Source organism: Canis lupus, chromosome 26 (assembly GCF_003254725.2).
Source record: "Canis lupus dingo isolate Sandy chromosome 26, ASM325472v2, whole genome shotgun sequence".
NCBI lineage: Eukaryota > Metazoa > Chordata > Mammalia > Carnivora > Canidae > Canis > Canis lupus.
Window position 1 is genome coordinate 29456205 of NC_064268.1, and position 23980 is coordinate 29480184.

The 23980-nt window shown below is 46.3% G+C and overlaps 1 protein-coding gene and 1 pseudogene across 7 annotated transcripts; one reads left to right on the top strand and one right to left on the bottom strand.

Moving 5' to 3' along the window:
* Positions 1-848: 848 nt before the first annotated feature.
* Positions 849-3302, bottom strand: LOC112676349 (protein SDA1 homolog; annotated as a pseudogene).
* Positions 3303-6757: 3455 nt separating this feature from the next.
* ZNF74 (zinc finger protein 74) lies at positions 6758-22812 on the top strand. 7 transcript variants are annotated; one of them, XM_049101893.1, is made up of 7 exons: positions 7240-7293; positions 7643-7728; positions 9148-9471; positions 15138-15264; positions 15686-15784; positions 16931-17025; positions 17227-22812. In XM_049101893.1, the coding sequence occupies exons 3-7, from the start codon at positions 9328-9330 to the stop codon at positions 18589-18591; spliced, it is 1830 nt and encodes a 609-aa protein (XP_048957850.1). In that variant the 5' UTR covers positions 7240-7293; positions 7643-7728; positions 9148-9327; the 3' UTR covers positions 18592-22812. The 7 variants fall into 7 exon arrangements, with proteins under 7 accessions (XP_025330678.1, XP_025330676.1, XP_025330679.1 ...); XM_049101894.1 differs by having other exon boundaries at positions 15689-15784; XM_025474893.3 differs by lacking the exon at positions 9148-9471 and having other exon boundaries at positions 6758-7293.
* Positions 22813-23980: the final 1168 nt, after the last annotated feature.

The following is a 23980-nucleotide window of genomic DNA, read 5'->3' on the forward strand; positions in this document are numbered from 1 at the left end:
AGCTGTTTTTCTCCTTTACTGTGTTAATTAGGCTAATTACATTGATTGATTTTGAAATATTAAACCAACTTTTCATTCCTTGAATAAGCTCCACTTGGTCATGATATATTATCCTTTCTAAAGTATTGCTGGATTGGATTTGCTATCTTAATACTTTCATTTCTATGTTCTTGCATCATTGTTCTGTAATTTTCTTTCCTTGTAATGTCCTTGTCAGTTTTGGGATTAGGATTATTTAAGCCTCTGAAAATGACCTAGGAAGTATTCCCTCCCATCTTATTTTATGAAATATTTTCTGAAAAACTGGTATTTTTTTTCCTTAAATGTTTCAGACTCATGGAATTCACCACTTGCGTCTGAAATTTTATTTCTAAGAACGTTTTAAATTACACTGAAGCAGGTAAGAAGATCCAGCTGCCTTGTATTACATTAAAGAGATTTGAAAAAAAGAATGTCAAATAATGCTCCTCTCCTCACTATTGTTTTGGAAAATACAGGATTGTTTTTTTACTGTATTTTTCACAATACGGTACTTCAGGACTTTTTAATGTAAATATTCTTGATTAACTAGTTTTCAAAATAATGATACAAACTTAGCATTCTTCTTGGAATGGAAAACTTGCTTGGAGGTTACTTCATTCTTTTTTTTTTTTTTTTTTTTTTATGATAGGCACACAGTGAGAGAGAGAGAGGCAGAGACACAGGCAGAGGGAGAAGCAGGCTCCATGCACCCAGAGCCCGATGTGGGATTCGATCCCCGGTCTCCAGGATCGTGCCCTGGGCCAAAGGCAGGCGCCAAACCGCTGCGCCACCCAGGGATCCCTGCGCCACCCAGGGATCCCTATTCTTTTTCTCTTTTTCAAAAGTGCATCTCGTAGTGCCAGCTGCTTTTCACGGAAGGAATGCTTGTTTTTTGACCAGACGTTATGGTTATATCGCATCATCATAAAGTTCTTCTGTTTTTTCTTCTCTTTATTTGTGGAACTGGAAAATGGGTTCATTTTGGTTTTCTTCCTCATGAATTATTTTCGGTCTGTCTTCCCAGCCACTGCTGTGGCTAGTCTTGTCTCCTTGTCAGATTTTGGCTTTTTATGAATGCGTTCAAGGTCCCGACGAGAAAGTAACTCACCCCTGGGCTCCTCATCACTATCTATTTCAATATATTTCCTCTTTTGGGCTTTCCCTGAGTTAGTGTTGAGTTTTTTCCTCATTTGGGCTATGCGGACTTTCTGGAAGACTTCCTGAGTTAGAACTCAGCTTGTGCTAATGGCTGCAGCTTTGGCTTTCCGCTCCCCCATGGGCATCCTGTTGAGCTTCTTGAATATTTCTTGCTGCTCTTCATCAGAAGAGTGATGCACATCAACCCACTCACCATCAGCATCTGCCTCCTCACTGAGACTGGTGCTTTCCCACCCATCCTCAACATTTTCAGAATTCTCTTCTTTTCCAACTTCTAGAACTTCTGCTCCTGGAATGTAATCTTTAGCATCTAATTCTCCATATTCTTGCACTCTTGCTTCTATGGAGGCCTCTGTAGGCTTACCCCGGAAATTCTTCTGCAACATCTTAGGATTCACTGTTTGGAAGAGCTGAATCAAAGTTCTAGCAGACATCATCACATTCTTATCTCTGTGTGTTTTATACTGAGCCAGATCTTGGAGAAGTTCTTCAGTCATGGCTAGAGGACATCAAGCTGTTATCTCTTTTATAGCATTGATTCCTACTGTCATGACCTCCCCAGAGTTCTTGCCAGTGATAAAATTGTTGGCCACAGTCATGAGCATTGACTGAATGATCTCTGGGAGTACTAAGTGATGAAACGCTTGGGCAGCAAACAGAAGGATCTTCGTTACTTCTCTTTGGTGGGGCTGCAGAAACCTTTGCACAAAGGGATAGAAGTTGAAGAGAAAAAGCTCCTGAATTCCCACCAATCTGGAGATGAGGTTCATGAGCATTATTTTCACCTCAAACTTCTCTGTACAGCTCTCTAGCTGTTTTAGAATTTTTCTGCAAAATCTTGGGGATCATGAATCAAATGAATAGCTGAAAAGTTAAACACCTCTGGTTTCTTTTTTTTTTTTTTTTTCTTGAGCACTTTCATAGCCTTTTCCAACTTTTTCTTGTGTTTGGAGCTTTTATTCCCCGTGGCATTTGCACTAGCAGGTCTCTTGCTGTTGGTCCTTCATCCTCGGATTCTGAGTCACTGTCCTGTTTCTCCTCTTCATCTTTCCCAAGGAAAAATGTCAAAGCAGCAACTAATATCTTGGTGACCTTAGGGAAACATGCAGTTGTGATCACATTGACAGTTTTGGCATCATTCCAGATGTTTCTTCTGTAGAGTTCAGTCATCACATCCAAAGATATCTTGGCTGCAGTTGCATTGCTCTCTTAACATGGTATACATGAAATTCTGCAACACAATATTCACTTTATTGTTCTTCTGTTTTGTATTTATATTCTTGATATCAGTGACAATATGTGTGTATAAAGTCTTTCACAGGGATCCCTGGGTGGCTCAATGGTTTAGCACCTGCCTTTGGCCCAGGGTGCGGTCCTGGAGTCCTGGGATCGAGTCCCGCTTCGGGTTCCTGGCATGGAGCCTGCTTCTCCCTCCTCCTGTGTCTCTGCCTCTCTCTCTCTCTCTCTCTCTCATAAATAAATCTTTAAAAAAAATAAAAAATAAAGTCTTTCACAGGGGCAGCCCAAGTGGCCCAGCGGTTTAGCACCACAGCGGTTTAGCACCACCTTCGGCCCGGGGTGTGATCCTGGAGACCCGAGATCCAGTCCCACATCACGCTGCCTGCATGGAGCCTAGTTCTCCCTCTGCCTGTGTCTCTGCCTCTCTCTTTCTCTCTGTGTCTGTCATGAATAAAGAAATAAAATCTTTTTAAAAAATAAAGTGTTTCGCAGAAGATTATCATGGCAATGCAGAAGTTCAAAGAAGAGTTCTAGCAAACCTGATGGATTGACGAGATTCTTATTTCTCAGCAAGATCAAAGCTTTGCAAAATGTTATTCAAAGATCTGGATCCAAGACTGTGATTGTAGGAGAGATCTTTCAGCTCTTGAGGAAAGTTACTTAAGTGTTCTGGATAGCAGTGACCAATCTATGCCATAAACCTCACTAGCTCTGCCAATTCTTTGCTAGGTTTATTTGGTTGTAATTTGAAAATCTCCACATTGGATTTGGAGTGATTATACTGCTGTAGAAACTCCTCGATGTAGGCTGGCAGATCCTGCTTTGATCAGATTCTGTAACTGTGGCAGGTTTCTGGGCAGTTTATTATTGTTTCTGTTAGACATGTTGGCTGCTGAGTGGCTCCTCAGAAAGCAGTCTTAAGAAGCACCACACCACCAGCAACCACCAACAGCCAAAATACAGGATTTTTATTCCATTTTACAAATGGAATATGTTAAAATGTGTTATAGATTGTGTACACGCCCAAAATTCATATGTTGAGGTCCTAATGCCTGGTATGTGAGAATGTGACCTTACTTAGAGATAAAGTCTTTGCAGAGGCATTCGAATTCAAATGAGGCCTTTAGGGGCTCCTGGGTGGCTCAGTTGGTTAAGCATCCAACTCTTGGTTTTAGTTCAGTCATGATCTTAGGATCATGGGCTCAAGCCCCATGTTGGGCTCCCTGTTCAATGGGGAGACATTGTAGATTCTCTTTCTCTCCCTCTTCTTCTCTCAAATACATAAATAAGAATAAAATAAATAAATAAATTAAAATATAATGAGGTCTTTAGAGTAGGCCCTAATCCAATATTACTAGCGTTTTTATAGGAAGGGGAAATTTGGAGGCAGACACACACACACACACAGGAAGAATGCCATGTGAAGATGAAGGCAGGAATTGGAGTGATGCTTCTATAAGCCAAGAAATAAGAAAGATTGAAGCAAACCACCAGAAGCTATGGGAGAATCATAGAACAGATTCTTCCTCATAATCCTCAGAAGGACCAGCCCTGTTGACACCTGGATCTCAGATTTCTAGTCTCCAGAACAACAAGGCAATACACTTCTGTTGTTTAAACCACTTAGTTTGGGCAGCCCTGGTGGCTCAGTGGTTTAGTGCCGCCTTCAGCCCAGGGCATGATCCTGAAGATCCAAGATTGAGTCCCATGTCGGGCTCCTTGCATGGAGCCTGCTTCTCCCTCTACCTGTGTCTGTGCCTCTCTCTCTTTCTATGTCTCTCATGAATAAATAAATGAAATGTTTAAAAAAATTTTTTTTGGTATTTTGCAGCTCTGGGAAACTAATACAACATTTATTTGGCTTATTTTGTTGAATAAATAAATTTTTCTAACATTCCTCAACTTTATTTTCAAATGCCGTAGAGATAGATATAATTCACATAAGCAAAAACCCTTTAGATTCCCAGTAATTTTAAGAGTGTAAAGGGCTCCTAAGACCAAAAAGTTGAAGAGGTATTGTGTTGGACCATGATCACATTGTCCCACAAATCTCAGATGATTTGTTCTGTGTTTTTTTATTTTTTTAATCCCCACTTCATTTTCTTACTCTATTTCAGTTAGGATAATTTCTACTGGCCCATTTTCATCAATGAATTTTTCAATTGGTTCTTTTTAAAGATCCATTCCTCGGATGAGCTTCCTCATCCACTTACTTGTTTGACCTGTCTTTTCTTGTAAATTATTTCACATAATTTTGATAGTTTTGTCAAACTCTTAGCTAATTCCTTCATATGAGTCTTCTGTGGGTTTCTTCACATAAACTTTTTTTTTCTCAACTATGGGTCATTCTCTTCTGGTTTTTTGCATGTCTAGTAATATTTTAATTTATAGTTGCCATTGTGGATGATCCTGTGAAAGGATTTTGGATTCTGTTATCTTCCTTTAAAGAGTGTTGAGTTTCATTCAGGCAGGCAGTTAAATTGTTCACAATGATCCTCTGAGATCTTGGTTTTAGGCTTTTTTTTTGTTTTGTTTTTAAGGAAGGTCTGTTTTAGTTTTGCCCTTAGTCCTAGAACACAGCCCTTAACATTGGGCTATATCTTTACCACTAAGACCTGCATCTTCTGGGATTCCAATGGAAAGCTCCAGGTATTTAATAAATCCATTGGTGAGAGTTAAATACCAAACTGTTGAGATCTCCACTCAGCTTTTTAGCCTTCCAAGTGATGCTTAGAGGAAAACATCCTTGAAGTCATATGCAGTGTAGTAGTCACTCAAGAATTTAAGGGGAATTTAAAAAATATTTTATTTATTTATTTATTTATTTATTTATTTATTTATTTATTTATTCATGAGAGACACAGAGAGAGAGAAAGAGGCAGAGACACAGGCAGAGGGAAAAGCAGGCTCCATGCAGGGAGCCCGATGTGGAATTCAGGACCAGGACCAGGACCATGCCCTGGGCCAAAGGCAGGTGCCCAACCACTGAGCCACCCAGGGATCCCCAGAATTCAAGGGGAATTTTTATGCAGATTTTTAGGCTTACCCTTATTTGACTATCTCCAAGTTCCTGGATTTTTGCTCTCAATTTAGAATCTTTCCAGAAGTCCTCAAACTCTGGCCTCTGTATCATCAGCCCATTATCTGCTTGAGATCCATTCCTCTATGCAAGTTTATAACTATTCTTGGCAAGAGGACTAGTGGGATACAAGCTACCTGTACAGGTACTTGGAAAAAGAATTTAGGTTATAACACCAAACATTAATGTAATAAGACATTATTAATGTTTAATGTGTTTTGGTCTTTAAAATATTCCTATTATTTTAAGTGCTTTTAATTTTTTTTTGAGGTATAATTGATGTACTTTATATTAGTTTCAGGCATATAACACAGTAAGTTGACATTTGTACACACTGTGGGCTTTTTACTTTTTTTTTAAATTTATTTATTCATAGAGACACACACAGAGAGAGAGGCAGAGACACAGGCAGAGGGAGAAGCCGACTCCACGCAGGGAGCCCAATGTGGGACCCGATCCAGGGTCTCCAGGATCACACCCCAGGCTGCAGGCGGCGCCAAACCGCTGCGCCACCAGGGCTGCCCAGCTTTTTACTTTTAAAATGGTATATGTACCCATATTTTGCTGTAACTTCATATGGCCCTGCTAATCAGCCCTCAGGATTTTACATGGATGACCCTAAGAAGTCAGAAAGTAACTTAGGACATCTCCTTAAATACGTGAGAGTCTTACACTACCTATTGTCAATTAAATGCTTTTCACAGCTCAAGAATTATAAAGCAGTAACTGTACCCTCCCATCCACATCCTTATTTTAGTCTGGACACATCATTGTAGCTACTGTCTTGTTACTTTTCAGGACTGGTAGGTAGAGATACGAGTGGACAGAGCACTCAATATAGAATCTCTGGAACTGCACTGATTTACATACAGTCACACAACCAGAACTATGAGACCCACAGTGACATAAATATGTACACTGGGGCATAGATTCACAAAAATGCACACACTGATAAGCACTGTGGGTACACACAGACACACTGGTGACACACCGAGGAACATATACAGCAAACGCTGACCCACATAAACACACACTCACCGAAACACAAGCGCCTTCGGCAGCAATAGGGGCAAGGGAGATTGGGGCGGGGCCAGAGTGTTTGGCCGCTGTGCCGGGAACTACATTTCCCAGAAGGCTGTGCCATAAGCTCGTTTGCTTGGCGCAAGGGCGGCTCTGGGACCCCAACGCCCTCTGGGAAATGGAGTCCGCGCCAGCGAAACGCAAAGGCTACCGGAAGTTGTAGTTCGCGTCCGATGCGCGCAGGCGCACTTTCCGGCGGCGGTCGCCGGGTTGCTCCTTTGTGGCAGTCGGTCGGCTTTTGTGGGAGGCCGGTCCGCTTGGTCGCGCATCTGTGCCACCGTCGGCCGGTCTGTCCGTCCACCGCGGGGCCTGTCTGCCGGCCGCGCTCTGCGCCAGCTGGCTCCGGACGGCTGAGCCCGAGCCCGGCGGTGCTCCCGGCCCGCAGTGTCCCGGGAGGAGTGTGCCGGGCTGCGCGGGGCGCGGGTGATGGGGCGTGAGCGCAGGCTGGGGTGTGGGGCGCTTGCGGAGCCTGCCTGACCCCGACCTTGGGGGCGGGGAGCGGCGCAGGGGGCTCCGCGGGCGTGACCGTGACCGTGCAGCCGGGAGTGCGGGGGCCTCGCCCCGGGGCCCCCCTGCAGGCTGCCCCTGAGCCCCAGCAGCAGGACCCGCGCCCCTGGGCCTGGCCTGGGGCCCGGGAGGCTGCAGAGCCGCGCACGGCCGGGGGAACGCTGCCGAGGGCGCCATGGAGACCCCTGCCCCGAAGCCCCGGGAGACAGGTACAGTTGGCTCGTCTAGTCACTGGGTCTGTGGACCTGGCTCGAGGAGGCGGACACTCAGGTCGGGCTAGTGTCCCAGAAGCACTTGGCAGAGTCGGGCCTCCTGCCTCTCACCGTGCACACCCGTTCGTTTCCAGTTCTCAAGCATGCTGAAGAGGAAGACAAACAAGGGCAGTGTTCTTCCTCCAGATTGTGCCGATATTGGGGCTCGCTCCCCACCCCACCCGCGGGGGCGGTTCCTGAGTCCTCTCCGAGCCTGCCCGGTGCTAGGGGTGGAGTGGGCTTCAGCTCAGCCCTGCACCGGGGGCTATGGGCAGAGCAGCCCCTTTGACTCATTTCTCCTCCCCAGCTCGGTCCTCTCAGGAGCCTGCCCTTACCCTCAAAAAGAATCCAGAGGATAAATTGGATCAGGGTCTCCTGGAAGCCAGGTCCGAGGTGAGTGGTTGTCTTTTCTTCCTTCTGAACATCTCGTTCTTAATGAAGAGGGTTCGCACTTTTCCCCTGCCTGGAATCTTCACCCAAAGGGTCCCCCTCCCCCACTCCCAGTCTGGGGGGCCGTTCTCCCTTCCTGGGGACGCTCTGGGCAGGGGAACAGCTCTGGCTGGAGAGAGTCCAGGTGTGCCCTTGAAGTGTCTCTTCTCCCCTGATTCAGCTCATTTGGTGAGTCATTTGCCCAGGACCTGTTTGCCCAGCACCATACCAGGAGCTCTGAGGACTGATTTTAGTGGATCCCGAGCAAGTAGATGACAGCTCATATGAGATCACTTCAGTCACCTCCACATGCAGACTTAGGGCATGGTCCTCACCTGGGGGAGTTTTCTGGGATGGAATCAGGCAGGGGAGTGCAAAACAGCTGAAAGAAGGCTGCATGGTAGCTCCAGGGTAAGAGTGTTGGGAGGGGGTTGCATCCCTGTGTGCCTTTTCCTCTGGGAGGGGCCCCTGGAATGAGGCTGTCAAGGAAAAACCTGGAGTTTTAGAGGATCTGGGAGCTCAGCAAGGAATTGGCATGGGGCCACTTGTGCAGCTAAAGTGGGCCCCAAATCCCCCCTTTCACAGACTTATTTATCTTACTCAACCACCTAAACCACTCTCATCCCTCACAGTATTTGAAAGAGTACAGTTGATAAGAGAGTACAGTAGTGAAAAAGTCTGGAGCGTTGAGGGTCCTTTGATTCTTTCAGGATTTTGTGATTGTGTTAGCCTCCCACTTGAAAGGAATCTGATTACAGAAAAATAGAAATAACTCTAAAACACATCCTGAGATGTGCCTAGCTACTGTCATGTGTTAGAATGCTCTGTCATTCTAGAACACGCTCAAGAGACTATTGATAGTCAAATGTAGTACGTGATCTTTGACAGGTCATAGATCCAAAAAAATTGAAAAAACCCTCAATCAAAGGCAGTTTGGGACAATTGAGGAAATTTGAAAATGGATTTATCTTAGATCACATAGCATCAACATTACATTTCTTGGGTGTGATGATACCACTGTGATTGGGTAGGAGAATATACTTAGAACGTACAAGGTGAAGCCCATAGGGTGAGATGTTGTGATGTCTGCAACTTACCCACAGATGGTTCAGCAAGAAGTGCATGTGTGCGCTTGTGAGTGATTACCTCAGGGTAGTACCCTTCTTGTGCATAGGTGTTATTCCTAAAATATCAACTTCTTAGAGCCTTGAGTAACTGGTCCTCCTCTTCTCAGTACTCTTCTTGCCTGGCAGCCCCACTCAGACTCACAGTCAAGTGTTTTGCTCTCCTGAGACATCCTGCACGATCTGGTCTGACTTCCCCACTAGTTTCATTACCACACATTGGCATTTGATCCCCTGGGGTTTGTTTCCTATCTTACAGAATGAAGATGCATGGGACATGGACTTCTCTCAGTGTAAATAGCCACCAGACAGCCTGTGCAAGGCTCAGGTCCTACCCTGCCCTTACCTGTCGACACCCCCACACGGAAGACATGTGGCCTCTGACAGCCCCCTTTCTCCAGCACCACATTCTGATATCTCTGGAGCTTTGTTTCTGCCCATGTTTTTCATTTCCCCTGCTAATGCCATGATCATTATGTGTTATTCCTGCATGCCTCAGCTATGGGCATGTTCTCAGCATGTGTCATCACCCCCACCTTGTCTTCCTGAAATCCAGTGGCTTTTTTGGATCACATTTACTGAGGTATAATTTATATACAGTAAAGTTCTCCAATTTTAAATAGAGGATTTGATGAGTTTGTGTAACCAGTTGTGTAACCAGCACCACAATCATAACCTAAAATGTTTCCATCACCCAAAAAGTTCCCTTCATGCCCCTTTGCAGCAGTCCTCTCCCCACCCCCACCCCTTGGCAACCACAATTTTGCCTTCTTAAGAATTTCATATGGAAATATATAGTATATATAGTCTTTAGTTTCTTTTTTTAAAAGATTTTATTTTTAAGTAATCTACACTTAATGCAGGGCTTAAACCTCACCTTGATTAAGAGTCGCTTGCTTTACTAACTGAACCAGCCAGGTGCCCCACATAGTCTTTGGTTTCTAATTTCAGTTAGCATAGTGCTTTTGAGTTCTTTATGTGAATCAGTAATTTGTTCTTTATTGTTGCTGAGTAATATACCATTTGTATTAGTTTACAAGGGCTGCCATAACAGTGCTACAGATGGCTTAAACAGCAAAAGTTTATTGTCTCAATTCAGGAAGTTCAAGATCAAGATGTCAGCAGGGTTGGTTTCTTCTGAGGCCTCTCTTCTTGCGTTGTGAAGATACCTTTTCTCAGTGTCTTCACATGGTCTTTCTCTGTACGTATTTGATTCAAAGTTTTCTTTTTTTATAAGGACATCACTCCTGTTGGATGATGGCTCATCAAAATGATCTAATTTTTCCTTCATTATCTCTTTAAGGATCCTATCTCCAAGCATGCTTTTCTGAGGTACTGGGGCAAAGGCTTCAACCTATGAATTTGGAGGGGTCACAACTCAGCCCCAAACACCATCATATGGGCATTTATAATTTGTTCATCCATCCATCAGCTGAGAGATATTAGGTTGTTTCCAGGTTTGGGCTATTACAAGTAAACTTGCTCTAAATGTTTGAATACAAGTATAGACATGTGTTTTATTTTATTTTTTATTTTTTAAGATTATTTATTTATGAGAGACACGCAGAGAGAGAGGGGGCAGAGACACAGGCAGAGGAAGAAGCAGGCTTCATGCAGGGAGCCCGATGTGAGACTTGATCCCGGGACTCTAGGATCATGCCCTCTGCCGAAGGCAGGTGCTAAACTGCTGAGCCACTCAGGGATCCCCTAGACTTGTGTTTTAATTTCTCTCGAATATATATCTAAGTGGAATTGTTGAGTCAGATAGTAAATGTTTATTTAATTATCGATCTTATCATTTCCAAGAGCCATCTTTGGTTTCATTGATTTTTCTCTATTGCTTTTCTGTCCTGTTCCATTTATTTAAGGTTCTTATTATTTCCTTCCTTTACTTATTTTGGTTTCTTAAAGTTGAAACAGATATTGATTTGGCACCTTTCTTCTTTTCTCATATAGCATCCAATGCTATACATTTCCCTCTAAACACTGCCTTAGCTACATCCCCGATTTTATGTTGTATTTTCATTTTTTCAGTTCAAAATAGATCCAGTTTCTGTTGTGATTTCTTCTTCAACCATGTGTTATTTAGGAATGTTTTTAATTTCCAAATATTTGGAGGATTTTTTCCAGATATCTTTCTTCCTTTTTTTTTAAAGATTTATTTATTTATTCATGACTCAGAGAGACAGAGGCAGAGACATAGGCAGAGGGAGAAGCAGGCTCCTCACAGGGAGCCTAATACGAGACTGGATCCCAGATCCCGGGATCATGCCCTGAGCCGAAGGCAGATGCTCAACCGCTGAGCCACCAACCCAGGTGTCCCTCCAGATATCTATTAGAGATTTCTAATTTAATTCTGTTGTAGTTGAAGAAGGAACTTTATATAATTTGAATTTTTTCAGATTTACTAAGATTTATTTTATTGCCCAGAATGTGGTTTATCTTGGTAAATGTTCTGTATGCACTTGAAAAGAATATGTCTTCTGCTTTTGTCAACTATAGTATTCTGTGAATGTCAATTAAGTCCAGTAGAATGATGTGTTAATCAATTGTTCTGTATCCTTACATATTTTCTGTTTTTGAGTTCTAGCAATTATTGAGAGAGATTACTGTTAAAATTACCAAGTATAATCGTGGATTTGTCTGTTTTTCTTTTCAGTCCTATCAAGTTTTTGCCTTATGTGTTTTGAAACTCTATTAGTAGATACATTTATAGTTAAGATTGTTGTGAGTTCTTAAGGAATTGCTGTTGTGATAATGACCATTATGTAATCATGTAATGATGATTATATAACATCTCTCTTGGTCTCTGATGATCTCCTTTGCTCCAAAATCTGCTTTGTCTAATATTAATATAGCCACTGCAGCTTTCTTTTGATTAGTATTTGCAGAGTATATCTTTTCCCATTCTTCCACTTTTAGTTTACCTTTGTCTTTATTTTTAAAATGGGTTTCTATAGCTAACGTATGGTTGGGTCTTAATTTTTAAATTCAACTTGACAATCTCTTATTTTCAGTCAGAGTGTTAAGACCATTCACATTTGGGCAGCCCCAGTGGCACAGCATCTGCCTTTGGTTCGGGTCCTTGAGATCAGGGTCTTGGGATCAAGCCCTGCATTGGGCTCCCTGCTCAGTGGGGAGCCTGCTTCTCCCTCTTCCTCTGCCCTTCCCCACCACTCACTCATGCTCTCTCACATTCTCTCTCTCTCTCTCAATAAATAAAATCTTAAAAAAATAAACAACCCAAAACCTTACAGGTAAATGCAAGATGTTTTTTGCATCCTCCCCCCCCTCCCTCCCCATCCTCGTCTCCCTCCTCTCCTGCCCCCCTCAGTGTGTGACAATTTCAGAGGACGGTGACTAACAGCAAACATCATTGGACACCTGCCATCTGCCAGGCCCTTGGATGAGGGCTTCCTACATACTAACTCATTAATCCTCACTGTGATGCAATGACACCAGTGCTATTGGCAACAAGAGAACAGAGCCCCCCTCCCCTGCACAACTCACATAGCTAGTAAGGGTGGGAGTAGGGGGCCCACCCAGGCTACTGAGCTTGGAGCCTGTGCCCTTACGCACCAGAGAATGGAGCTAGATGTACATATGAGTATTTGTAAACTGCACACGGGACTGTGTCACATCACACCAGGCCTGGTTGCCCTCGGCCTGCTCTTGTACTCACTGCCGTGCTCTTAAAAGCTCCCCACATTACTCCACCGCATTCGTTTTCAATGCTGCACAGTATCCTGGTGTATGTCATCCCTACTGATGGGCATTCAGGACGTTTCTGGTGTTTACTCAGCCTCTCTAGACTGGATAGGAATCTCATAGTGGACTTTTGAGGCACAGGGAACATACACTCTCAACTTTACTAGAGATAGTAGAATAGGTTTTGCTTTCCAGAATGGATGTCCCCCTTACACCTGTCCAGCGATGTAAGACCATCTCATTTCCTCATAGACCAGCCCACACTTGGTATTTCCAGGCTTTACATATTTTGCCTCTCTGCTGCATGTGAAATGGTATCTTTCTGCTTTATTTCTCATTTCTGGATGTCTAGTGTGACTGTCTCCTCATGTACTGCTGCTGCTTTTTTTTTTTTTTTTTTTTTAAAGATTTCATCCATTCATTCATGAGAGACACAGAGAGAGAGAGGGGGGGCAGAGACACAGGCAGAGGGAGAAGCAGGCTCCATGCAGGGAGTCCAATGTGGAATTCGATCCCAGGATTCTAGGACCACGCCCTGGGCCGAAGGCAGGCACCAAACCACTGAGCCATCCAGGGATCCCTCCTCCTGTGCTTCTTAATCATTTGCCAGTCTTCTGTGAATTGTCTGCTTCTACCCTATGCCCATTTTTTTTTTCTTTCTTCTTAGCAATTTATCAGTGCTACGTGTAGAAAATGTAAACATTCATGGAGCAAATGTAAATCTTCTCCTCCTGGCTTCTGAGTTTGCTGTCATGCCATCCAGGAACTTACAGAGTTGTCTCCCAGAAGCCTCCACATGTAGATCCTTGCACCTGGAGTTGCGTTTTGTGTATGGTATAAAGATGGGCTTTATCTTTCCTACTGTTTTATGTTGGCTGAGCTCCGACTGCCATAACAGAATACCACTGACTTGGCAGCTTGAACAACAGAAATTGATTTTCTAACAGTTCCAGAGGTGAGAAGTCTGAGATCAGGGTGTCAGCAGGGTCCAGTTTCTGCGTCTTTTTGTCTGGCTCTCACAGTGCCCTCAGGCCTCCTTTCCTCAGAATGCATGATGGAAAGAGAGAGCTCTTCTGTCCCCTTCTTGGGAGGCTTGTCAGATCTGGGCCCACTTTTATGACCCAACATAACCTCAGTTACCTCCTATAGACCTGTCTCCAAATACAATCACGTTGGAAAGGAGGGCTTCCACATAGGAATTTCAGGGGGACAGAGTTCACTCTGCAGCAGCTTTGAGAACAATCTAAAAGTATAAGCCGGGACCCCTGGGTGGCTCAGTTGTTAAGCATCTGCCTTTGGCTCAGGTCATGATCCCAGAGTCCTGGGATCAAGCCCCACATCCAGCTCCCTGCTCAGCGGGTATCCTGCTTCTCCCTCTGCCTCTGCCATTTCCGTCACTTGTACTCTCTGGTTCTCTGTCAAATAAATAAATAAAATCTTAGAAAAAAAGGAAAGAAAAGAAAGGTATAAGCCACTTTTAGAGCTGAAGGTCAAAGCTCTTGTGACCCCAAAGGATGTCCCCACTCTTCCCAACCTCCTGGTAGGCACAAGGCCTCTCAGGGTTTGAAATTCCACACCCCCGTGCCTGACCATGGATGCTGATGCAAATCCAAGATTTCCAGAGAAATCCGGTGACCTCTGGGAGCTTGGCCACATGCCAGTCACTCCCAGCAAATACAAAGTGGGAGCCAGGCCTCCTCCACTTGGCTTTTTCTTTGTTCTTATATCTAATGTAATGCCCTGTCTACCATTTACACCAGGGTTCCATGGCGCCCAGATCTTTGAAGAGACAACCACCCTTGCCACCTTAGGTCAGCACTCAGATGGGCTTTGAGAGGTTATTTGCTGGCAAGGGGGATCCACAGTGGGATTGGAGGGTAAAGAGCGAAGGGAACATTGGGGGTGGCAGCCTGGAGGCTCCAGAGTGGGTGAGCAGCCCAGATCAGCAGAAGAGCCTAGAGGGGTTCTAGAGGAGGAGTGTGTGCAAGTGTCAGTGACCAGCGTTGGGGAGGGTGGGAGCAGGGGTCCTGTGGGAAGGGATGGTGTGGGAAGCGAGCAGAAAGAACACAGAGTGGCTCCCTTGGTCGACTGCTGACAGAACTTGCTGATAAGTACAGAGTTTCCTTCCTTAGGGTGTAATAATGGCTTCCTGTCCAGAGTAGGATCCTTTCACGATGGTGTTTCTGGGTTCTTTGTACTCTTCTTTCAAGTTCTTAAATTTGACATTCTTAATGCTGGAAGCATAGCATCTTACCCAAAACTCAAGGAGACTCCAGCCCATGGAGGCACCTGGATCCAGGCTGGCCAGTTAGCTTGGCCATCCCAGTCCAGAAGGCCAGGGTCTGCATGGTGATGCCCAGCCCAGGCGTGGTGTGTATGACAGATGGCACCCATAGCACAACTTCCATACACGGGAGAAGGTCACCTGAGGCTAACCCTTCATTCCTGAGGTCCTCAGTCGACATGTGGCTCCCTTGGAACCATGAACACAGTCTGAATCACTCCCATCCTGGGCGAATGAGAATGTGCATGTCATTCCAGGAATCGGTGACTTTCAAGGATGTGGCTGTGGACTTTACCCAGGAGGAGTGGGGCCAGCTAGACTCCCCTCAGAGGGCCTTGTACCGTGACGTGATGCTGGAGAACTACCAGAACCTTCTTGCCCTGGGTAAGACAGCTCCCGGAAGCTTGGTGTGTAGTCTGGGCATTCTGCCGTAGTATAGCTATTACCAAGCCTCCCTTCGGTGCCAGTCCCTGCAGGACGTAGGAGATGTGGCCGCTGTGCTCCGGTTGGGGCTGGGCAGTGCATGGTAACTACTACCAGCATCCTTGCCTGGAGGTGGGGCTGGTCCTGAGGTGGGACCAGAAGAAAGGGAGGGGGTGGACAGGGGCCTGGGAGCCCAGCCTGCCCTGGAGCTTTCCAAGGGAGAAAGACCCCATGGGGTCCTCAGCGTGCGCCCTTTAGTTTGGGTTCTACATGTAAGACCCGCATCCCCGGGTATGGCACACACCTCTCAGTGCTGGCCCGGACAGCCCTGCCCCGAGAAGCCACAGCACACAGAACCACACACACCACTTCCCCCTGCAAGCAGGGCCCCCTGTCTGCAAGCCAGATGTGATCTCCCACCTGGAACGAGGCGAGGAGCCGTGGTGGATGCCCGGAGAAGTTCCTGGAGGGGCTTGTTCAGGTGAGTGGGGCACACAGTGGAAGGATATGCAGACTCCTGCCTCCCAGGACCACTCCCCGACCCCCACCCCCACGTGGTCCCGCTTCCCTTCCTTCCTTCAATGCCCACATTGAGCAGCGACTATGCATGGGGACCTGTGCTGGGAATATAGGGGTGAGCAAACCAGGCAAAGACATCTGCCTTCAACTGCCAGGAGACAGCAGTCATGTCCGCACCTCTGGGAACATGTCACTAGTGGCACCTGTTGGATGCAAGGGGGTGTGGAGTATGTGTGGAACTGGGGTCCAGGGCCTCCTTCACCGAGAAGAGAGCAGCGTCAGCCTGGGGGTGCGGAGAGATGGGGATCATAGTTTGCAGAGGTGGCTCCCAGGTAGATGGTCCTCCTGAGATGCAAAGCTGATAAGAGATGGATTTAGCTTTTAAAGATATGTACAGGGGCCTGGGCAGCTAAGTCGGTTAAGCCTCCGCCTTTGGCTCAGGTCATGATCCCAGGGTCCTAAGATCCAGCCCCATGTCAGGCTCTCTGCTCCTTGAGGAGTCTGCTTCTCCCACTCCTTCTGCTTGTGCTTTCTCTCTCTCTCTCTCTCTCTCTCTCTCTCTCTGTCTCAAATAAATAAATCTTTAAAAAATAAAAAGATGTGTATATGTCTCAGGGCCAGAGCATACATTTACAGTTGTAAGTTGTAAGCCTTCTAAAGCAAAAACCAGAGAGGCGGTATGGGGGCACTCTTCCCTTCTGGCACCACAGAGAATTTGCATGTAATTCTCATTTCTGGGCTTGTGCTTACCCTGTGTTCACACCTGGCCCCCACCCGGTTCCCACACAGCGGTCTTTCAGTCGATGTTTCAATAAGTGAATCATGTCCAACTGGCAGACCCCATGACCCTGCTCCGTCCCTCACCCCCTGGCTCTGTCTGGAGTTCCGTCTCCCCCACCTCCGCCTGGTGGGCTCGTAGCCTGTCTCACCAGGGATGCCTGCCCCTGGGCTCTGCCCCTCAGGCCTTCTAGCGCTCTGGCTGTTGGCCTGCCCTCTCCTTTCTGTGCTTGTCTGAACCTCCCCCACCCCCCTCCCCCTGTCAGACCTCAGTTTGGGTTCTGCACACCTCCACCTGCTTATGGAAGATTGCATTTCCTCTTCCTTATAGGAGGGGAGCCCGGGCCTGGGGTGGAGGACAAGTGGTGTCAACAGCAGGGTGTTTACAAGGAAGAGCCATGCCAGGAGCCGATCACCAAGCCACTGGTGAGGTCCAGCATCCACAGCCCCCCTCTGGGTGATGGGAGGGCCCGCGAGGGCCCATGGGCTGCTGTGCCCAGGGATGAAGCTGTGCTCCAGAGGCCAGCACCGGGCAGCTGTGGGGGTGTTTGCCCAGAGGGGCGCTGGCAGGGCCACAAGGCATCTGAGAAGGATTTACCCCCTGGGTGCACCCCCTTCACCCCCCAGAACATTCCTGCAGAAGGAGACCCTCCTGACGGGCCTACAGAGAGTTTCCGGCCTGGTGAGGTGGTCCTTAAGCCACGGAGAGGCCAGGGGAGAGGCCTGGCCAGGAACAGCGACCGCAGCGAACACCCTCCGACAAGCGGGCGGCGGTGCGTGGCCGCCGGGGAAGGCCTCTTCGCGTGTGCCGAGTGTGGGAAAGCCTTCGGGCAGAGCTCGGCTCTGACCCTGCACCGGCGGTGGCACGCCCGGGAGAAGGCCTACAAGTGCCACGAGTGCGGCAAGGCCTTCACCTGGAGCACCAATCTCCTGGAGCACCAGCGCATCCACACCGGGGAGAAGCCCTTCTTCTGCGGCGAATGCGGGAAGGCCTTCAGCTGCCACTCGTCCCTGAACGTGCACCACCGCATCCACACAGGCGAGCGGCCCTACAAGTGCAGCGCCTGCGAGAAGGCCTTCAGCTGCAGCTCGCTGCTCAACATGCACCTGCGCGTGCACACGGGCGAGAAGCCCTACCAGTGCGGCGCGTGCGGCAAGGCCTTCAACCAGAGGACGCACCTGACGCGCCACCAGCGCATCCACACTGGCGAGAAGCCCTACCAGTGTGGCGCGTGCGGCAAGGCCTTCACCTGCCACTCGTCCCTGACCGTGCACGAGAAGATCCACAACGGGGACAAGCCGTTCAAGTGCGGCGAGTGCGGGAAGGCCTTCAGCAGCCGCTCACGCCTCACCCTGCATCAGCGCATCCACACGGGCGAGAAGCCCTTCAAGTGCTCCGAGTGCGGCAAGGCCTTCAGCTGCCACTCCTACCTCGTCGTGCACCAGCGCATCCACAGCGGCGAGAAGCCCTTCAAGTGCAACGAGTGTGGGAAAGCCTTCAGCTCCCACTCCTACCTCATCGTGCACCAGCGCATCCACACGGGCGAGAAGCCCTTTGACTGCAGCCGCTGCTGGAAGGCCTTCAGCTGCCACTCGTCCCTCATCGTGCACCAGCGCATCCACACCGGGGAGAAGCCCTACAAATGTGGTGAATGCGGCAAAGCCTTTAGCCAGAATCACTGTCTCATCAAACATCAGAAGATCCACTCTGGGGAGAAGTCATTCAGATGTAACGAGTGCGGGGAAATGTTTGGCTGGAGCACTCACCTCACTGAACACCAGAGAAGACACAGCGAGGAGAAGCCCTTTGCCATCCAGTTCAATAAGCACTTACTAAGCACCTACTACATGCCTGGCGGCCTGCTGGGTGCAGGGGGCGCGGGCGTGAGTGGCGTGGACCCCATCGATCCCCTGGACGTGGCAAAGCTCCTGTGTGTGGTGCAGCCCTCCTCCGGCAGGACTTCCCCCCTGGGCAGCAAGCCTGGAAATTAGCGCTGCGTGCTCACCATCAGCCTCGTTCCTTCCATAGAAAGCCTGGCAGCTCAGATACATACAGCCCGCCCATGCCTCCGGATTAGAGACCGGCCCTGTGCCCACACCCCATGCGCAGGGATAGCTCTCTCAGAGGTCATCACTGTCCCGGGAAGCACTATGCATTAGGCGAGAAGAGTCAAGGCCTTTTGAGGTTGTCCTGTCATCCTGTTTTCTTTAACGGGTTTGCAGGTCACTGACATGGGGAATAGATCTTTCCTACAGATCAGAAAGAAGGTACGTCGATCGTTGTGTCCTTGGACAGCGGGCTCCTGGCATGGTTTCGATCAGGAATTTCCTTTGTATGCTGTTAAGTTTAGAATGATAATGATAATAAAAACAAACAAGAATCATGAACAGTTTACTTCTAAGTGAACACTAGTATATTCCAGGAGGGGAGAAGGATCTTGAATGGTGGGGGTTTAGGGAAAGGCAGATTTCCTGGACTCACCCCACTGAAGCAGCACTACCGCAAAGTCATCCAGTAGTGACAGCACCTCCGTCTCAGAAGTGTGGCCTGGCATCGGCGTAGCCGGGTCCTGACACGCCAGCATCGAGCCTGGCCACCTGCTCGGCATCCATCCAGGTGTGGTGTTGGGATAGACGTGTCTAGGAAGCGCGCCTTCATCCTGCAGGGCCTCCCTCTGCTCCAGTGAGCTCAGCACACTGGCTCAGCCCTGCGGGAGGAGCTCGTCCATGGGACCTGCCCCTGTGCTCCCTGCAGAGGTGGGTAGTGTTCACCTGGAATTAATGTTCCTTCCACTTGGTCCTAAGCAAGTCTAAGCTGCTTTCTCAGTGACGATACTTTACATTTATACAGAGAGCTATAGTTTATGAAATGATTTTTAGTATACTTTTTAAATTATGGCAGCAAAATCACCACATTTCGGGAAATGTGAAATTAAGGAAAAAGGCCCCCATAATTCCTAGTAAACTGCATTTCGCACTTTGATACATTACCTTCTGCTGGTTTCAAAGTGGATTTTTACATTACCGCAAACATAGTGTATATATCTTTTTAACCTCCCCCACCCCCCACCTAGCTGCATAGCAGAATTTTTTTCCCAAGTAACTGAACTGTCTGGAGTTATACTTCCCAATGGAAGCAGAGTATTCTATTGGATGTTCTTTTGTTGGATATTGAAGTTATTTCCATGTTTTTATTATAGATCACTTCACCATTATAAACCATTCTTCATAGAGCATATTTTGGCATTATACTTCTTTAGCATTTTCTTAGATTCCAAAAAGTGAAAATTTTGAGATAAAGGAAATGAACAGCTTCAGGAATCATTTTCGTATGGTTTTGGTGGCGTGCAAAGTAATACCATTTCATATGAAGCAATCAGTCAGCAATAGTGGTCAGCTGGGAACGTCCCCTGCACGGCACCTCCCCGAGACGGGGGACTCCCTGCTCGAAGCTGCCTGTCCAGACAGCCTTCGTTCAGGGCACAGTAACAACACAGCGATGCACCTGGGCATCTGCAACTCCACTGCATTCCTCCAGAGTGTGTGCAAGCCAGCCTCCCATTACACGGTCCCCAGGGCCACATCATGGCAGTCGTGGGGCCTTCTGTGCCAAATAGGAAAAGTCCTGTTTTACAGCTGCTTTTGTAAAAGGACAAATACAATCTGGGCTTAGGTCATTATTTTCATACTCAATTTTCGTCTTATTTCAAAAGAACTTAAAACATCTCTGTGGGGCTCTGGACACCGTGCCTGCTGTCAACCCTGTGGTGCTTCTATGTACTCAGCTGAGTGGCACCTTATTATCACTTTACTTTGCACCTTCAGTAACTAATGAGGATGAATATTGAACAACTTTTGATTCTTGGTCTTTTGTCCTGAAAATGATTTGAATATACCCTCTTCCCTCTTATCATTGGAGATTTGATATTTTTCTTTAATTTACATACAAACTTTTTTTCATGATTATACAAACAATATGTATATACTGAAGGAATCTGGAAAAAATTTAAAAAATCATAAGAATGCAAGGACCCTTCAGTATCAGTTCATAGGCCACTGCCAGAGGTGCACTTATGTCGAGGTCTTTTTTCTGTGCACATATATTATGCCTTTGATTTTAAGCAAAACTAGATTCATACTTTTCTGTCTTTTCCCATAAATGGGAAATGTTTTATGATGAGCGTTTTCCACATTACAAAATATTTTTCAAAAACATTATTGATGGCTGTGTTTTACCAGTGTCATGATTGATCTGTTCCTTTATTGTAATTCTCGAACAGAAACCCATTCTGCCCTTCGATCATTTCCTCAGAATAAATTCTGAGAAGTAGAATTCACAGGCAGAGTTCACAGACACTACATAGCTGTTTCTAGGTCAAACCCAGCACGACATTCTTCATTCTCCCACATGAGCTCCAAGAGCACCCCTTTCCCTGCACACTTGCATACACTTGGCATCATCTCCACTTTTTATATTTACCATTTTCATACATCAATAGTATTATTGGTTTGTGTTTTTTGACCTTTTTCTTCTCTTCATATGAATTGTCTATTCCATTCTTTGTTCTTTATACACACAGTGCCTTGGCACATAGATTTTTACCTTTGTTACCACATTTTTAATGAACAGAGATGTTCAAATTCTGTGTAACTTGGTCTTTTTGGTTTGTTTATTTATATTTTTTCTTGGCCCTTAGCCCCTTCTTTAAATCCTTTTTTGGGGGATCCCTGGGTGGCTCAGTGGTTTGGCGCCTGCCTTTGGCCCAGGGCATGATCCTGGAGTCCCGGGATTGAGTCCCACGTCGGGCTCCCAGCATGGAGCCTGCTTCTCCCTCTGCCTGCGTCTCTGCCTCTCTATGTCTATCATGAATAAATAAATAACTCTTTAAAAAAATAAAAAAAATAAATAAATCCTTTTTTGGTTACATATTTTGCATTGAACTCTTATATCCATCTGTTTGGGATGTAACTTCCAAGGTCCCTGCATCAGTCTAGAATGGCATTCCTCACTGTTCTTAGACCTCTTTTCTGTTTGTAGCTTCATAATTCACTTTATATGTAGTAGGACCAGACAGTACTTTCTGTGTTTTTTTTTTTTTTTTAAGATTTTGTTTATTTGTTCCTAGAGACACAGAGCGAGAGAGAGAGACAGAGACACAGGCAGAGGGAGAAGCAGGCTCCATACAGGAAGCCCGATGCGGGACTCAATCCTGGGTCTCCAGGATCACACCCCAGGCTGCAGGCGGCGCTAAACCACTGCGCCACCGGGGCTGCCCTCTGGGTTTTTTAAAAGGTTTTTTAAAAATCTAATTATTCCAGATAACCCAAGATTATTCTTCTCAGAGTTTAACCTCTTTTTGCACCTGCATATCTCATTGGGGTTTGACTAGAACTGACTAGTGTGTGAAGAATTCCTATAGTTCTATACAATATTCAATCTTCTCATCCAAGTACCAGTCATTCAAATCTGTCTCTAACCATCAGAAAAGCTGTATAGTTTTCTTCATAGATGTTCTTACATATATGTTCAGTACGTATGTTTATTAACTTTATTCTAATTTTGTGGGGTTTCTAAGTCAAGTCTTTCTGTTTTATATAGGACAACTGTTTATTGTATATATCTTTTTGTATATTTATTTTATATCTAGCAACTTCATTGAATTATTTTAGGTCTCTAACATTTTATTGGGCTTTCTAGGTAAACTCATATAACTTGGAAATAAAAAGCTTGCCACTCCTTTTCATACAGAAAGCCTTTTATTTTGTTTCTTTTAAAAACCTACATTGGCTAGCACTTCTAAAGCAGCACTCAGTGTTGGTGGCAGTGGTCATCAGTGGCAGACTCTATTTGAAGTGGGAGGCCATTATGTCACCCCAAAACACTTTGGCCTCTAAAGACTCTGTTACAGCTGGGGTGACCACATGGCCCAATTCTGAACAATAAGGCTCTAGTGGAAATCTGCCAGAGTTTTGGGGAAGTCTTTGTTTTGTATTCCTTCCCTGTCCCCTTCTTCCTACTTGGAACTTGGATGCAATGCCTAGAGGTATAATAGCCATCTTGCACCATGAGACAATTGAGAACAAAAGTCACATGTGGAGTGGAAAAATAGAAGGATCCTAGGCCTTAGATGAAATTCTTGAGCAACTGTTTCAGCCACCAACATTCAACCTTCTGAGTTCTTGTTGTGTAAGAAAATAAACAGTTTAAGTCCATTTGTCATTCCTCACAGTTGTTTCATTCCTCACTGGCACAGCATGTGGGTCTTTCTCTGGACTTGAAGGGAGACAGATCTACTATTTCACTCTTAGGTGAGATGCCGCTGTTGGCCATGACTGCTTGTTTACCAGGTTAATGAACTGTCTTTATAGACCTAGTTTGCTAAGACTTCAAAAAATCAGGGCTGGATGCTGATTTTTACCTTCTTGGCACACCTCAGAATGATCATATACCATAATATACATTGTTATGGAGATAAAATTGGATTTATTAAAAGATTTTTTAACATATCTTCTCTGCTAAAATAAACTCTTACTAAAATAAGCTTTATTCACCAAGAGTGTATTAACATTTACTACACGTGAATTGACTTCTCTAGGGCTTGAGGTGCAACAAGCAGAATTGTTCAACAGTGAGCCCAGGATTTCATTCAGGTTTTGCCTGACAGTGAACAACCTCTGATGGGAATTCTGCACTCAGCAGGGAGAGTTGCCCCAAATTCCGCTCCTCTCTCAGCTGCTAGGCACCACTGCTGGGATCGTTCTCCTGCTTGCTAAAAAAAAAAAAAAAAAAAAAAAGATGAAGGATGAAGTGGAGGTGGGGGCCTCCCGAGATCATGGCATGGTGCCTGGGATGGAACTGGAGGACCCCTGATTTACAGGGTGTCTGCAAGGAGATGCACCACATGCTACCAATTTCTAGATGATGAGTCAGGACTGACTTTTAATCTAATGAATTGTTAAAACAACAGATACTTATTTTGCAATTAGTACAATGAGCAATTTCTGCTTTGAATAATAAAATACAACACCCATACTCTTCCCATAGCACTTCTCCTGAATGACACTGTTCCCCCTGACCCAAGTTGTGATGCCATCAACACACATGGGAGGGAGAGCCCAGGATCACACACCTCGTCCTGGCTGAGACCACCCCTTCCAACCTGGGGCGCCCAGCAAGCCTGGCTCCTTGCCAGTTTGCCTCCAGCTCGTGGTGCCGGCCTGTGGGACTACTAGCTAAGAATGAGGGCAGCGGGACAAAGGACAGAGTTGGCCTTTGTGGCAACAGGGCGCACCAGAGGTCAAAGCGGCTGTGTTAGGGTGGGGCCAGTGTAAGGTTACGCGACACCCCAGGTTCCCAGGTTCATGTGGTTCAGGTTGCATT